The 18,074-nt window shown below is 30.7% G+C and overlaps 1 protein-coding gene across 1 annotated transcript in view; it reads right to left on the reverse strand.

The window, feature by feature from the left end:
• Positions 1-2,179: 2,179 nt before the first annotated feature.
• Tbcd (tubulin folding cofactor D) overlaps positions 2,180-18,074 on the reverse strand; it is a 119,457-nt gene continuing 103,562 nt past the window's right edge. The window contains exons 14-15 of the mRNA XM_085818493.1: positions 13,154-13,349; positions 2,180-4,771 (exon numbers count right to left, since the gene is read on the reverse strand). Coding sequence (XP_085674619.1) covers positions 4,202-4,771; positions 13,154-13,349 — 766 coding nt within the window. The 3' untranslated portion in view covers positions 2,180-4,201. The remainder of the gene's footprint in view (positions 4,772-13,153; positions 13,350-18,074) is intronic.

Genomic DNA, 18,074 nt, shown 5'->3' on the forward strand with positions numbered 1-18,074 from the left:
ACTACACTTGCAGAATATTATTTAATGCATCCTTTAACGGCATAATTATTTATTTCAGAAACAATGGTCAAGAATGATTTTTCTCAAATAGTGACTATTTTTTTGTTTGCTTATGAGGAATGCATTGACTATTCCAGATGATTATCAAGGTGCAAAATATAATTGCATATTCTATACTCACATGCTTGTGAAAATTTACAGTACAATAAAGGAATCTTTAGACTTAGAAAATCATGCTACATATTATTAACCAGTATAAAAGTCAAATTAGCAGAAAAAACCACTTTCATCACACCACATCCATACCTTGTAGCCACGTTTGATCGGTTTCTTTGGCATGTATTGTTTCAACGAACTACGACCTTTAAATTTGATCATAAACTCATCTACAGCTTGATTTTGGTGTGGATGCAATGCATTTAAAAACTTTTCAGCCAAATTTGACAAAATTAGACACTCTTTATATAGTTTATCAAATTCTGGGGCTCCTCTCTTAGGTTGAAAAGTATTGTCATTACGGTGAAGATGGGATAAAATCACGCAACTCGTTTTACGGACTTTTGTTTAGAAAGGTAAGCATCATATATTCCTAGTGCAGAAGACCGATAATCCCTGTAACTAGGGGTCCTCTTTATCCCTGTCAATAAAATTACTCCTAAGAATTTTAACAGTACAGATGAATTTAAACCGTTTAAAGGTTTTCCCTTTTGCGTTGCATATAAATTTGTCTGGAAAACTAAATTTTCCATCAACGCCATGTCAAATAAAAAGAGAGTGTAATAGGGGATTTATCTTCCATGAACAAAAAAGCTTCATTCGATGATCCTGTCCTTTCTGAAAATTCCGGATTTACTATCATTTTTTTTTTTTTTTTTTTTTTTTTTTGTTTGTTTGTTTGTTTTTTCCAACCTATTTCTAATGCGTGAGAAGGGCATATTGTCAGAACGACTTTGATTCGCATCTGAGTCTGACTAAGACATTCACCTCTTTATTTTGTGCTGAATGTTCATCTGAAGTATCAGATATGGCAATATCAGATCCATCAGAAGGAAGCTCTTTAAATAGAGTAAGTGCTTCTTCCACAGAAAGTTCTTTTAGGCATTTTCTTATAAAACTTCACAGTTCTAAAAAACTCAAATATTTGCCCCTTCCAAAGATAAATGTTTTGCATCTAAAACTGGCCATTAGAAATATTTTCCCTTTTCATCAACTGTGAAGACTTATTTAAAAAACCAGCTACTTGCATCTTAACCGCACGGAAAAAATTTCTCGTGTTTCCTAGTCTCTTATCTGAAATAAACAAAGATGATACCCCTAAAGCAGGGCTTCTTAAACATTTTTCAGTCGCGACCCCTTTTTATCACTGAGATTTGTTTCAAGACCCCTGCAACCCATAATATTTATGAAAATTTTGTGGGACCACATAAGCATTGTGCAAATCCAACATACGTGGGAGTGAAACCGTCAATTTTTTCACTTGTACTTTAATATACTAATGCAGTTTTAGGTCATTAACTCTAATTTCTAATTTTAAGACATAGAACAATGTGAACATTTTAAATAAGTAACAGACAAAATGACAGCGTCATGTGCAAAGAAAGTAAAATGAACAGTTATAGTATAAAAAGAATGCATAGAAACATTTTCATTTTTTCTTAGTCTGTATTGTCTTATCTTTATCTATTTTCAGATACATTGTGTAAAAATATTTGGTTATTGAAAAATTATTATAGTAAGTTAAAAAAATATCAAACTGCTAAAATTTTGGCCAGACCCCCTGTTGCAGGTCCCATGACCCCTGACCCACAGTTTAAGAAACTCTGCCCTAAAGCATAAAAGCAGTTTTTTTCATTCCACAAAAAGAGGGACCTAAAATGCATTTCTATTTCCAATGTTTGTAAGTGACCTTTCCTTTTGTGTGATCTTATCACAGCACCTTTGTGGAGATACATGACAAATTAACTGTCAATCACCTCTTATCATTTTTGGAGAACATGAAGCAATGGGTGTCTTTTAGGGCTAACATGCCATATTTAACACCCCTAAAACTGTAAAATGTATTGATGCCAGATGACAATTTTGAAATTAATGAATGTTTCTCTGGGGAAAGGGTGAAATTAAAATTTTAGCTAAACAGAGATGTTTGAGAAACTGGACCGGAATAAACAAAGAACAGAAAGAAACTAAAATACTTTTATTCATTCTTAGCATAGGGTTGGTAGCATTCCCATCCCCCTCATGAACATAATACTGAATTCTAAACAGCTTGTAAATTAACCATAAACAAATTATTACATCATAAACAATTATAATATAAAGGAATTCTGTCATCTCACAGAGTACAGAAGGAGAAGCCTGGTGCTGCTATCTATTGGCATAGTACCCTCAGTATGGGCACCAGTATATTTTGTATACCGGTCTTAAAATTGTAGAAATAATCTTTAAATTATCAGTTCTGACTGAAATGCAATAGATAAGTTTCAGCACACATTTGCAGATTTTGAATTTTTTCTTCTCCAATAGAATTTATGAATCTTCAAACACGATAGATACCTTGGAAGGAGGTATATTAATTTCATAACTGCAAAATATTGAGCATTCATAGGGTAGTGCTGCCATTTAGAATTAATAGGAAACAGAAATTTATGATTACAGCTTCTGGTGTAGAAAAATTAGCATTTATTAGGAGGTTAAAAATTTGAGAAACATCCAGTATATTTTATATACCGGTGTATATAAAGGTTAATGTATAAAAGAATTCCCACAATTTGAAAAGTATCAAATAATAATAAAACAAGATATTTAGCTATTTTTTTTTAAATATATGTAATTAATAAATATAAAAGTGTATTTAGAAGAAACACTTTCAGATGCTATACAAATTTCACAACCCCCCCCTTATAGAGATGTAATAACTTTTTTTCTTTATAAATTTCACATCCTGAACAATATGCATTTTATTTTCTAAAATAGACTCTTTAGAAATTACAGCAACATTTATTTTACATTTTAACACCCAAAATAGTAATGTTTTGCTTGTATTTTGAGAATCTGACATAACTATTATAGCTTTTATACCATGTCCAGCTCCACTTATAAAATGCATGACCCATGAATTTGTATTTTTAACCTAAATTAAAATCACTAATGTAAATGGACTGGAGTATGCTACCCTACAAAGGGTCACTTTGTGAGCTAACTTTTCATATTTTAATGGTGTTTTTTTTGTGCTTTGTCCCTTTGCATGGGAAGGATTATTGTACGTATGTCCCCTGATAAAAATGACTTTCATTAATTATATCAAATGTGCATATTTTCACAAATATTGCCATGTTACTATTACATTGCCAGACGCTAAACAGTATCTCCTTACATAGTCAGACTGTAATACATAAACACACATCTCTTCTTCTGTTACACCAAAATTAAAACCAACAAAATATGCGTAGAACAATACTATTAAAAACTTCATTACAAAAGAAAATGCACATTAATTTATAACCTGCAGACAACTTTATTTAGCAAGTAATAGTTTGCATGTATTTATTTCTTATTATCATAAAGCTATCATGTAAAAAATTAAATTAAAAAATCATGTAAAAAATTAAATTAAAATCTAAACTTTTATTATTCTTTGATAATGTCATTCTTGATAAAAAGTTTGGAATGAGTATGTATTTTTTTTTCAATTTAATGACTTTAGAATTGGAAGTTTTTCTGCATCAACAATTCCTGTGTAAATAAAATATTTTTGATAAATATCTCACTTTTCCACTTTATTTCTTTAAGAAGTAACATAAATTAAAAAGCAGAACAGGTAGAAGCAACATTTAAAACAAGAAAACTGTTTGAACTTTGTAAACACAGTATTAATTAAAAACTAGCAAGCATTACTTTAATAACAAGCATGCTTTTAGAATTATTTCATGTATTTAAAACTTAAAAAAAAAAAAAAAAAAAAAAAAAAAAAAAAAAACAAGAATATTAGCAAATGGAAAGCTTGATATTGTTGATGATGAGGAAATTAGAATAAAAACAAACATTTCTTTTCATGATGGTTCTTGCAAATGGAATTCGTAAAGATATATAAGTTCCTGAGTAATACTTTCACCAACAGAAGATGCTTAGTACTAGGCACTCTCAGGTTTATAGGCAAAAATAAATTATTACAAAAAGTAAAAAATAATATTTTATAAAAAAATCACTTTTCTTTTATTTTTGGAGGTTCAAGGCCTAATTTACCACATAATTCATTTCGAATTGGGCGCAACTCATCAAGAGGTTTATTCCAGTCTGTATCACTCAATATCTCAGAAACTTCATCCATAACATCATCTGCTAAAATATCATAAGTAATGAAGGCCTCATACAATTTATTAGCAGTTACTTTTCGAACTCTTGGGAAGCGATGACACAGAAAAATTACCAACTTGTTAAGAGACTGCTTTTGGCATGATTCTGAAAACTGAAGTAAATTACAGAATAAGTCTACAGCAGCAATGACTTTTTGTAAGTCTCTAGACTTATGAGAACATTCCCAAACCAAGTTTGACAGTTGGTCATGGAAAGGAATTTTTCCTCTTTCTGTGGGAAATTCTATGCCAGAGAGCAGCAGATGATTCACCATCTTGAGGAAAGGCACAACAATTCGGTCATTTTTTATATTGTCTTTTAAAATGGAAATTAATTCATCACAGATGCGCTGTAGGAATTCACTGTTAGACTGATGTGAAGTCAAGTATGTGACAAGAGCTGAACTTGAATATTTAACCTGAAAGGAGAAAAATGATACAATATTTAACTAAAAATATAAGAGTTTCCAGTTTAACATATTTTTCAAATCACAAATTAAAAAAAGTTCTACATAGTTATATCACACAAAACTGTTGAATTTCTATCCTACAAATCTTGAACAACCATGATACATAGAAGTTTTCAAATACAGTTGCATTCTAATAATTTGCACCTGCTTAATATGCGAATACCTGCAATCCACGTTAAATTTTGATCGTAATCAAACAAAATTTCAAATTAAAAACAATTAGCATAATAAATTTTATTGCAATTTGTTCTTGGATAAAATGAACTTTTTAATAAAAATATACTAAATTTATGACATATTTTGACTGAAGAAGCAAATTTATTTCATTATTGAAATTATTTGGTATTTTTTGCAACCGCATCAGTACTTCATATAATTAATAAGGATCACGAATCTCAACTAATATTTTGCTTTATATAAATCTCTACTCTTTGGTGCATATCCCATTTCCTTTTAATATTAATTTCGAATTTATGTGTTAATCTCAAAATTATGTGGCATGCATGTATCAATAATTTATTTTTTCTGCAACGTTCATATGTTACATTCAGATTTAAATACACATTGTAGCCAATTTGTTTACATTTACGTTGCTTGTGAACAGAAATAAATTCTTGAAAATAACACTTTTAGACTTTCTGACAGTCAAAATAAAAAATATGGTTAAAAGGGAAGAGGGGGGGAAGGCTAAATAACAAAGACATTTTCTTTTAATAAATCAACTTATTTTTTGATTCAACTTCAAATTCTAACTTATTTTTTGTATTAGTAATTGAATTGTGCATCTGGGAACATAATGGCTGAATTAGCACAGGATGTAAACTGATGGAAGTTCTGACTGTTGGGAATTTTGTAAATAGGGTAGGTACATGTTCATTTTTTCTCTTGTTCAAGAGCAGAAAAGTTACTTTGAAAATAACTTCAATGGTGTATATAAATTTTTTTAATATAAAATTCTTTGATATGTTTTTACAAGAGTTTTTATTTTAACAAAACGCCTTCTGTCTTGTGCATTTTTCTAGTGTACTGATATTACTTCCTTTGCTGATTTTTAAGTACCCTATTAAATGAATCTTGATTAAATTATTCTTAAGGTATGAGTATGTTTTAATTAGTTATTTATGTGCAAACAATCTAGATCTAATGTAAAAACATAGTGAGAAGAATGTAAGCAAAACTCGGAAACACAAACTCATAATGTGTATGTATTATTGGAATTCACTGTATTTAAATTCTAAAATGTATGATTATGAAGTTTTGGAAGAGAGAGGAATTCAAAGATGATAGTTAAACTATAATTATTACATAAGGGGACTAGATAAAATAAATTTCACTTAGAATAAACATAAAAAATGGATGAAAGACTTCGCTTACATTAAAGCATTGCTGTTTTTTTTTTTTTTTTTGTTTGGCATATTTCTTTATTGCCAAGTGTCACCAGTTTGGTTTGATTTCTTTCATTAATGTTATTTTTTTTTTTTTAGTTTTGTGCATTTTATTTAATTATTTATGGAGCAGAAAAAGAGGATTACCTCTTACAGAAAGTTTAAAAACACATTTTAAAAAATTTCCTTAAATTGTTTTTAGGCCTGATCTTAAGAAATATCTAAAAAATAAAAATTCAAAATTACTGTTTTTTTATATTATTTATTTTTGTTTTGTTTCCTCCCCTATTTTTTTATGAGTGTTTCAGGGATAAAATTAAGTAAAATAAAAAAAAAAAAAAAAATTACAAACAAAATTTAGTCAAGGCAGTAGAAAACTTGGAAAAAAGTAACATTTTGGAGAAAAACATGGTGTAGTAAAAAGAAATAAAATAAAATATGCCAATATGGCACTGAAAATGCATGGTAAGATTTTAACAAGAAAAATAAATAGCATTAAACGAATGATATGTTTATTCAAGGCAACAAAATATTTTCAAAAATGACCAAATTTGAAACAGATTATATAATGAGATGTTACAAATAATCTCTAGAACTTTTTAACTTTAGAAGATTTCATTATCAAGATTAAAGTATGGATGAATATTCAAAGGTGACTGATTTCATCACTGTTGAACACTTGTCTTGTCTAGTCTTACATGAAACAGCAATTAAAAAAATGCCAGAAAGATGGCATTTTAATCATACTCTTTTTAAATATTATTTTATTTTACAGAATTGTTTTAAATTTTAGCATTAATCTACGCACAGAAATGTCCAAGAAATGAAAATTCGCATCATCAAAAGTTTAAAAAAAATATTCTTTTTAATACAGCAAATAATACATAAGTTGCTTTCACCATGGAACACAGAATTAATTAGATCATGCTAAATTTTGAAAGACAAATTGACCATCAAAAATCAGATCTATCTGAAGTGCAGGTACTGGGGCTTGCATAGAATTTAGAAGAGGATTCCCTGTCTGTCACATACAGAGAAACAAAGACAAAAGAAGAATTCATTAGTGCTTCTATCAGCACATTGAATTTTCGACCCGATCGGAGTCACTTGTCCTATTACTTTAATTTCCAAATTACTGTTACAGGAATGCTGAAAAAACAGCTTGTAGATCTAAAAAACATCAAAATTCTTTCGAAGGCTCTCAAGCTCGAGCCTCGACCTTAAAAATGCCAACCTATCATTACAAATTTTTTGTGATGCCTCTAAATTGGCCTATGCTACTTGTGTCTTTCTTCGAACTGAAAAGGATGATGAAGTAATGTGTCATTTGATTCAAGCAAGATTGAAAGTCTCACTGTTAAAGGGAACTTCAATTCCAAGGTTAGAGTTACTAGCTTGCACAATTGATGTAAGGTTGGCTATGTCAATAAAGAAAGATTTGCGCATGGAAGATGTAACATCAGGTTTTTGGACAGACTCGATGGATGTTTCTTACTGGATAAAAAAGGAAGGCCTATGGGCAGTTTTTGTAGCCAATAGAGTGGAAGAAATAAGAACACTATCTTCTAATGAAAGTTGGAGATATGTACCAGGTATACTGAACTCTGCTGATCTCCCTTCATGAGGATATTCTGTGAGAACTCTTATCAAAGAAAGTTGATGGAAAGGACCTTCTTGGCTCATAAAAAAAAAAGAAGAATGGCCAAAATTGGAACACATTCCAAATATGGAGGTAGTTCATTCAGAAAAGAAAAAAATTATTGTAACGGTAGTTTCGGTGCAATGCAAAGAAAAGTATTACTATCGTTATTCATCCTACGTTAGCCTTGTAAGAATTACAGTGTGGACAACTAGATTTATAACGAACATGAAGAAAATAAAAGATCACAGAACAACAGGGAATTTGAAGACTGATGAAATCAAAAGGGCTGAACGCACTTTGCTGAAGCACGTACAGAAGAATGTGTTCAGTAATGAGACAGTTACAAATAATTAATGGATGGCATTTTGAGACTAAAAACAATATGTTTCAGAGAATATCATGAGGTATTCTGTTTGCCTATTATACTTCCATCCAGTTATAAAAGCTCTCATTATTTATAAGCATGAAAGTTTAGGACATGCCGGAGTCCAAATGCTTATGAGCCCTCTTAGAGAGAATTATTGGATTCTGAAAACTAGAAAAACTATTAAAGAAGTAATCAGGTCTTGTATTATCTGCAATAGGTTTAAGACAAAACCAGTAACTAGAAGAAGACTTACTTCAAGATCATGTACGAGATGCCGCAATTTTCGAAATTATAGGAGTGGATCTTGCAGATTCTCTTTTTCTCAAAGGAGGAAAAACAGCTTGGATTTTGATCCTGACTTGTGAAGTATACCATGCAGTACTTCTTGAACTGTTAACCTCAATCTCAAGGAAAATTTTATTCTTGGTTTGAGGAGATTTATAGCATGCCAGAAAAGACCAGCTGTCATTTATTCAGACAATGGTTCTAATTTCAAAGGCACTTCTAGGCTCTTAGAGAAAGTGGATTTAGAGAAATTGAAGAACAAAGAGGGGCTAAATCCAATCATATAGAAATTCATACCTCCTAATGACCCCTGGTGGGGAGGCTTCTGGGAGAGGCTGATTGGACTGATGAAGAGAATTTTAAGGAAAACTGTAGGCAAAACATCTTTAAATCATGAAGAAATGAATACTGTTCTATGCGATTGTGAAAGCTTTATTAACTCAAGACCGCTGACTTATATTTTGGAAGATCCCAAAGATTTGGAACCTCTGACTTCTGCAATGTTCTTACAAGACATTAAAAAAATCGGCGTACTTGAGTTTGAGAGTATTGAGGCAAATAAGTTAAAAACAAAATTTGCATATCGTGTTAGAGTGAAAAGGGATTTAAGAAAGTGTTTTAGAACTGAGTATCTAGGGCAACTGAGAGAAGCACAAAAGGTAAAAAAGAGAAAGTACCTTAACATGTTGATTGCCATGGGAGTTACCGGTGACTGACGACACGACCAATAGTAAAATACATAATTAGAGTAAATATCGATAGCGATAGATTTTTAAATAGTACCATTGTTACTATAATGGTTTGAAGAATAATAAATCTTAAAAATTTAAATTATAAATCACAATAATGGACTACAGCGCCTTGGGGGTCACTGGTGAGCCCCCACCATGAAAAATGCATAAAGCATGATTATATAAATCACATTATCTTCTGTAGATAATATTTCAACATAATATGCTTTGCATAATAAAAATTTTAAGTTGGCATCCACGTAAACCACGTGGGCAAGGGCAAACCACGTAAAATGTGCACGGCAGTCAACGTGTTAAATGAAGGAGAAATAGTTTTGTTAGGAAATGATCATACCAAAAGACTGAACTTGGCAAATAGTGAAACGCTATCCTGGAAAGGACCATCGGGTTTGAATAGTCTTGTAAAAACAGCATATGGTTGCTTTTTACATCCTGTGCAAAAATTGTTACCTTTGGAATTGCAGGAAACGGAAAAAAAATATCTTTATGCCTTACTAACTTTCCTTCGTTTTCAGATTCTTATGGAATACACTCTGTACCCACTAATTTAGACCCAGGTACAAAAGGACGCCAAAAGGAGGGACACACTTCATGCCAATCCTGTTCCAATGATGGAGCTGTGTTGGAGAGGAGAACTGAGGCCTTCAGAATATCAACTCATGATCCAACTCCTACTCGACCATCGGAGCCTCAGTGTTCACGTTATGGCAGACTAATAAAACCAGTGGAAGTGAATACCTAACAGTTGTTTGAGTTTTACCAAGAAGTTGTTTAAAACTCAAAGTGGGAGAGTGTCAAAAACGGCCTATAAAGAAAAACTATAAAATAAATTAATAAACAGACAATTATGTTTTCACTAGATGGCACGTGATGAAATGTTATGACTTTATTTTTTGTTATTAATTTTTGGCTATGAGAATGCACAGTTTTGAACAGAAGAGATGCAAGATGTCAGATGTAATTTCGTTTTACTGTGTTACTGTAATCTTAAATATTGAATTATTTAAAATGAAAAGTTTTTTTTTTTTTTTTTTTTTTTTCTTGAGATGTAGATTTCATGAATAGATCTTCAAAATTATCTTTAGGTAAGCTCACCTGGAATCGAATTTTTAGAAGGAAGAAAGGTAAGTGAAACCTTTTTCCTTAATTTTAGAACTTAGAATTTGAAAACTTAAGAATTAAGAAATTAAAAGTTTTAAAGTTTTCTAAAGCAGCAAAATATTAAACATATGTTAATGACAAGTGTAGTAAACAACATCTGACAATTTCACATGGTATACATAATAACAATTTCACATGGTATACATTTGTATGGTCAACACGAATAAAACTGAGAAACTAGCAATTGGGAAAAGCAAGCTCAAAAGTTATTTCCCATTTGATTACCAAGCTAACTGAAGCAATATTTCCCATTTGATTACCAGGGTAACTGAAATGCATAGATAGTGAAAATAATTTCTAAAAAATGTATTTGTAAACTAGATATGCAATTTTTAAAACAGAAAAGAAAAGCTGATTTTGTTGAAAACAACTATCTTAACCACAATCATCTAGAAAATGTAGAAGATATTGATTATTTCTGCCACCAAACATTAAACCTCTTGCTCAGTGAGTTGTTTGTGAATCACGTGCTGCGAGGAAGTATTACAACTTAAAAAATATTTGATAAAAATCTCTTGATGAAGTATGTTTGAAGCATCCATTTTGAAAGCGATCCAATACACTCATATATGCTGAGATTTGGTTTCAAATGCCCAGCGAGTGGCTAAATGGTTAAGACTGCTGAATACTGATAGTTCTTCCTGGTTTAGGTTTAATTCCAGGAAAAGGGACAAGCTGCATGGTTGCTTTTCATAGTTTCCCTTATATGTAATGTGAATACAAGCCAGTTTCACCAAGAGAGTTCTCCTTGAAAGCATCGCTTCTCTTAGATATGCACTTACGGCCATGCCATATTCAAATAATCTTGATTTCAAATAAAAATATGAAAAATTGTTTTAGAAAAAGAAACTAGCTGAAGATTATGATTCAGATTCATTATTGGTCAATCATAAATGAAAGAGGCTATGCTCTTTCCTTTCGTAATGCCTATGTAGATATCAATAACATAATTGCATTACATCAGCATGTAACCATAAAAGATTTAACAATGTAATCTATTCAATGAAAAACATTGAAAATGAATTATTAAAGTAATTAAAAGTATCAATTAAGGTAGTAATTTTTTTTCACTGCCTAGCAATGACAAATGTAATTAGAATATTAAATACATGAGCAAGAAACATTTATCATAATGAAACTTTCATTACACAAGTTTAAACAAACACTCCATGTCATAATTTTCAAGTGTAGCAAAAAAACTGAAACTTCAGATTCTTCATATACATTTCAAAAGATGTATTATTTACCTAATTTATTGATCTATATTGCTGTTATAAAGGTTGCAATAATGTAAAAATTTACATTAATGTATACTGAAGTACTATTTCTTTTCACTGATCCTTTGAAATTGTTACATCATTTAAGGCTTCAAAATTTTTTCCTCCTTTGAATGATGACTTGTATTTCACTTGAAAGTTCGTATCATTATTAAGTAAGCTGAACATTTCTCTTGAAATTTATAAACATGTGTTTTAAACAATTATTATTTAGTTAAACTAAGATTAGCTTTCTATTTAATAAAAATAATAAGAATATAATTCGAAAAATTGAAATTATTGCAACTATACATAACAGAAGTTTTTTAAGCCAATATAGACCTTCTCAGAAAATTAGATATTTTTAAAATCTCCCGTAGATTTCGTTTGAATTAATTGTTAATTCATAACATTACATTTTACTGGTCACAAAAATAGCTATAAAGAATACCCTTTTTTCTTAATACTGCTTTGCAATGAAAGGCTTAGTTTAAGAAAGCCTGAGAGATAAATTTAAAACAAAATTTTGTTATTTATTTTAGGCTGCAGCAAAAACAGAAAAATCCTCACTTAGGAAATAGCTGCTTTCTGCTCTGCAGAATGGCCTTTTTGGATCAGCTCATGAAGATACATTTAAATAACATTTTATACAATAATTTATTTTATTCTTTTTCTTCATAGCTTCCATTCATTATGGTGATATAAGATCATTACAGAATATTTGAGAAAAAAAATTTAAAGTAATAAAGCAGTATATACCAAGTAACAATATATTTCACAAACAAATGCAGATCAAGCAGTTCAAAGGGTCAAGAATCATATTCAAAACTTTTTGATTCCAGAAAAAACAGAGAAATATAAATGCATAATAAACTGATGAACAGATGATAATATGCAGAATCATATACAATATTATTTACTGGCAACCAAATAAAGAAAATATAATATTACTGGTGCAGCACAGAAAAACAGCCCATCTGCCATTCATTATTGCAATTCTTTTTTGAAGAGAATACATGTTATTCAGTTCCTTCACATTTTTCTGCCCCCATGTTTGAAAGTTTTTTTTTTTTTGAGGGGGGGGCAAAGGGATAGCCTACAACAGCTGGATAAATAAAAATAAAGCATATGATATGAGCTAACAATAATTGTACACACAAGTGAAGTTTTTTATGTGCTACCCTTTACTATAAATCATTGTCAGAAATAGTATAATTTTCAAAATATTTTCCTTAGTTACAGCTTTAGAGAAAAGTTTAAAGCAGTAACTACAGAAAAGAGGCATGAGAAAAATCTATATTGCAAACATTTAGTAAGGTAACATTCCCAATTATCATTCTATGCTAACTATTTTTCTAATTACAGATTTTCCTATGAGTTTATAGATAAATATTTCGTCATTATGTTTTAAACCAGTTTTACTTCTCTCCTATGAAAATAGCTCATTTCTGAAGAATGCAGAATGTTTTAAAATTCAACTTACAAGTGACTCTGTGAGTCCTCCAACACTCACAATAAATCCAAGTAATAAATTATGTGTGTAACACGGAAACTGAAGGACTTGAACAAAGTAATGAAAGGTATCTCCTGGAGAGGCCCATTTTATTTCATCACAAACTTCAGAATTGAAAACTTCTAATAATTCTTGATGAAATGGCACATGTGGAACTCTTGGTTCACTATAAAAAGGGAAAAAGAGACACAATTCACTAGAACAGCTAATTTTTCAAATGCAGAAATTGTTGAGCTAATATGTCAAGACAAAATTTTATTTTCTGTCTTGTGATAAATATTCTTTATATTAATTAAAAATACATGAATAATACTTTCACAAGTTAAATAGAAGCATCATTTCATTTAATACATTTGAAAACACTGTATATTTTTTAAAATTTACAGTATGAATTTTAACCTTTCACTCACAGAGATTATTCGATTCTTACATATTATAGCAATCACTTTTATAGAAGTGACAAAGTAGTCAATTTAGTACAAAAGTTTTTTTTTAGAAAATTTTGCTTTGCTGGGGACGAAATCTTCTGTTTGAAACTTTTTTTTTAACTGCAACTATATTTCTGAAAGTATAAATTATCGTCTGCTACTTGACAGTTTTGTTTCAAGCAAAATCTTGCTTTTAAAGAAGCAATGTATGGAAGGCTATGTTTGTATTCTTTCCGAAGAAAATCATTCGTATCTAGTTATTAAAAAACATTGTTAAAGCCACGATTTTTCGATAGCTAAAGCTATGATAGGTATTGTTATTAACAAAGGGAAAAAACTTCAAGATTTAGCTTCAAGTGGAAAAATTGTTCCAAATACATATCAAAGGAAAAAAACAGAATATATCGAATGTTCGTAGGATCTTTAATGTTAAAAGAAGATCCTCCAACTCTAAAGACAGTTGCAAAATTATTAAAATGCTCAGTGTCAACTGTAAAAAAAAAAAAAACATTAATGCTGATTTGAATCTTAAAAAGGTGAAAAAACATAATGTGCATTGTCTTTCTCTACGACATATTGCGGAATGCAGACTTCTTTATGAGAATGTTTATCTGGATAAAAATGGGAAAACGTTGTCACAATGGACTAATTGTGGATGTACTTAAATGACTGCAATAAAAAGAGATCCATTTATCAAAGAGGAGAAAAATTTTAAAACATGGTTCAAGGAATCTTAAGAAAGTTTTTATAAGAGCTTTATGATTGTTGCTGGTTTTTCAATTAACAACAAATTAAAAATAGAGAGAGTGGAGAAAATGTAAAGATCAACTCCACGCATTATCAAAAACAAATTTTTCACCAAACTTTCAGATATGAAATACCTTCTCTTTACACACAGTGTGATCAATCAGTAGAACTGTATCAAGATACGGCAAGCTGTCACACATCAAAATCTACTATTAATTTTCTGGAAAAACTGGAACAAGGAAATATCCTTCAATCATATCCCTACTAAATCTCCTGACGTATCAATATATTTTTGAGCTTTAGGACTTTTAAAAAGCAGGTTGTCTAAACGTCAACCTACAACCTCCCTGGACTTTGGAAAGCTGTTTAAGAGCAAAATACCTCTTCTGATACTAGAAAAGGCTTTATTGTCTTGGAAATTATGATGTACAAAGATAACGATGAATAAGGGTTATCAAATAGAACATTTAAAACATAAAAATTTTATAAAAAATATTTTTGCAATTACAATGCAAATCATTTAAAAAAAAAAAAAATGTGTGAACAGCCTCTGTATGACTAAGGAATTTAAAAGCAGTGAAAGAAACCGAGTTAAAATATCTGCAGGAATACAGCATTTTGTCAAAAATTGCTAAAAGGAATTAACAATGAGATGTGTTTGGTAAATAGCCAGTGTGCAATGCCAAGTTAGTGCAATTCTGATTTTTTTAAGTGAAAACAGATGGCTGTGCACATGGGGAGAAGAGCAGCATTAAAATATTACAGAAGGATTTCCTGAAAAATGAAGGCATTTTATTTTTTTAATGTATCTTATAGTCATTCTTTAATGATTAAAGATTGTATTTAAAAGTTTTAAAGTGTGTTTCATTTGATATGTTGATAATGTTTGCTGACTTAAGACAAATAAAATTAACGATAACTGACTGACTTTAAATATTGGCTGACTTATGATAAATATGAATAAAGTTTGGGAATGTTGAAAAAAATGCAAAAATTGCCAATTTACACCTAATATGCAATTTTTAATTTTTCATCTGTAAAAAGTCACCAAACTGCAGCAAGGTGGTTGCATTAATAAAGTACTAATCATTCTTAACCTCTTTAATTTAGCTATTGCTCTTGAAAAATACTGCAAAATTATTAAATCAGCACTTCAATCTAAATGCAATATGAATCAAAAGGTGCATGAGAAGGCCAGACACGTTCTGGGTAAGTTGAAATCTTCCATTTATACGAATTTTGAATGCATCAAAGCTGTTAAATTTATGGATGCATATAAGGAAAGTTTGAAAGATGCCATTTCAAGACCTAGTAATGCTAGTGTGGCACCATCTGATGTTACAAAGGTTAATGAAAAGTCTCGATTTCTTCGGATTATTGCTTAATTGTAGACTTTGAAAATTGCTCTTCTGTCGACGTTTAGGAAAGTCATTAAACTAAAAATAAATCCACTAGAAGCTGAGTTAGGTGTCTGTAATTAAAAAAAATATTGGAAAAAATAAAGTCTTGGTTAAATGATAGAAAATGATCAGAATCGACTTCAAGCTGAGATTAAGAAAAAGGGTCCGGAATTAAACACATCTTTGCCAAAAAAGAGGAATCCTGTTTTACTTGTAAAAAATGTGCCAAATGAAATACCTGATGAAGATCTTCTGAAAGTGATTTTTGAACAAAATCTCAAAGTTGTTGAATCTGATGAAAACAAGAATATGTGTAGAGTTCGTTTTCCAGTTCATGAGGCACATTGTGATTGAAATGCACCCCATGGTTCATAAATGTATTTTCAATCAAGCCAAGTTGAAAATTAATTGGAGTGTATGAAACTGATGATTTTATTGAATCATCAATTGATGTTTCAAGTGTCTTGGGTAAACCATTCTGCTGATGAATGTTGTGAGTAAACAGCCTGTTTTAACCATTCTGGTGAACACAAAGCAAAGGACTGTTCGAATAGGAATGCTGTAGCTTATATAAATTGTATCTGTTTCAATCATTAAACAAATAAAATCCATAACAAAAGTAAATGCTAATCATAAGCCCTTAGAGTGCTGTTCTAGTCATGATTTTATGAGAAAGAACATTCAATCTCAAATTGATTATGGCTAGATTGGCTAGACATGTTCTAAAGTGTGTGCAGAACCTTCATAAATCTAAATCTGCAATACAACAGCTCAGTTTAAATATGGAAGCTGATAATATTGACTGTGCTTTGGTTCAGGAGCCTCATTATCACAAGAATTTTCTTCCAGGCTATCCTGGCAATTATAGACTTTATTATGATCCCAATTCTGACAATGTAAAGGTGACAATCACCATTTGATCAAGTGATCTTTCAGCTTTTCTTGATTATTAAAATATGGATTACAATATGATCACCTTGGATAACATTGCTGTTGGCGCAACTACGCTCACTCTTTTTTCTTACTATTTTGAAACCTCAAGAAACATTGATTTAGATCTTCACAAAATTCTTTATATACAAAAGTCTTAATCGACTGGTTTGGTATATGGACTCTAATGGCAAATCTGAATTATGGTTTAGTCCCTATTCAGATGCTCGGGGAGATAAACATACTGAATTTATTTCTGCCAATAACCTATTTGTTATTAATGAAGATTATGGACCTATGTTTCAGGAAAATCAAGGTTCTAGCTACATTGATGTTACTGTTACTGGCTCAGATCTTCTCCACTCTTTTTCAAGCTGGCGGCTGTCTGAAAAAGAATCCCTTTCTGATCAACATGACGATTGAATTCGAATTTTGCCTCTCTATGGTCTTACAACACACCTCAAATGTTCCTTTTAAAATTTTCAATACAAAGAAAGCAAATTGGGATTGTTTTCGGGACTTTTGCTTTTCTCGTGCCACCAATTTCATTGATATTCTTAATGATTGTACTGAAGGTTCCTGCCTAAATACTCTTGCTGAGTATCTTAGTTCTGTTCTTTCAGCATCTCTCATTTCCATACCTATTAGGACTCATGGCAAGCACAACGTTCCTTGGTGGTCTAACGAAATTGGTTGTATGAGAAAGAGGTTTAATACCTCTAGGTGTAGATTTCAGCATTTTAAAAATCCGTCTCTTAGAGAAACGTATAAAGGTAAATATCTCGAATATAGAAAAATGTATAATGTTCACAATGTATGGAAAAAGATTTACATTGCTATGCTTCAGAAATCTTTACCTTGAGATCCAATGATGATGATTTGCATAAGGAATACGATCAATCTGCCCATACTGCTTATTCTTCTTTTGTTGATCGTATGTTTTCCCGTGATGAAGTTAATATAGTTATTTCTATGCTGGAACAAAATAAATCACATGGTCCTGATTCTATTTCAAATGAGATTATTAAACAGTTTCATTTAACGTTTCCTCATATTCTCCATAAACTTTTTAATGTCTCCCTAGATGTTGGCATTTTCCCACGTGTTTGGAAACATGCTCAAGTAATTCTTATCCCTAAAGGAAATGAGTCTAGGCTTCCACACTTAGATAATCTTAAATGCATAAGTTTACTTCCTGCTTTAGGCAAGTCCTTGGAAAAACTATTTATTAACATAATTTGCTGGTATCTCCACCATGGTGACCTTCTTTCTGGTGATCAGTATGGTTTTACACCTCAAAGAAGTTCTGAAGATGCTCTTTCATGCTTGAATGAAATAGTTCAGAGAATAAAAAGAAAAACTTACACATTATTTTGGTCTTTTTGG

Source organism: Stegodyphus dumicola, chromosome 6, assembly GCF_044657685.1.
Source record: "Stegodyphus dumicola isolate Sdum_Otavi_A_Nest chromosome 6, ASM4465768v1".
Taxonomy (NCBI): domain Eukaryota; kingdom Metazoa; phylum Arthropoda; class Arachnida; order Araneae; family Eresidae; genus Stegodyphus; species Stegodyphus dumicola.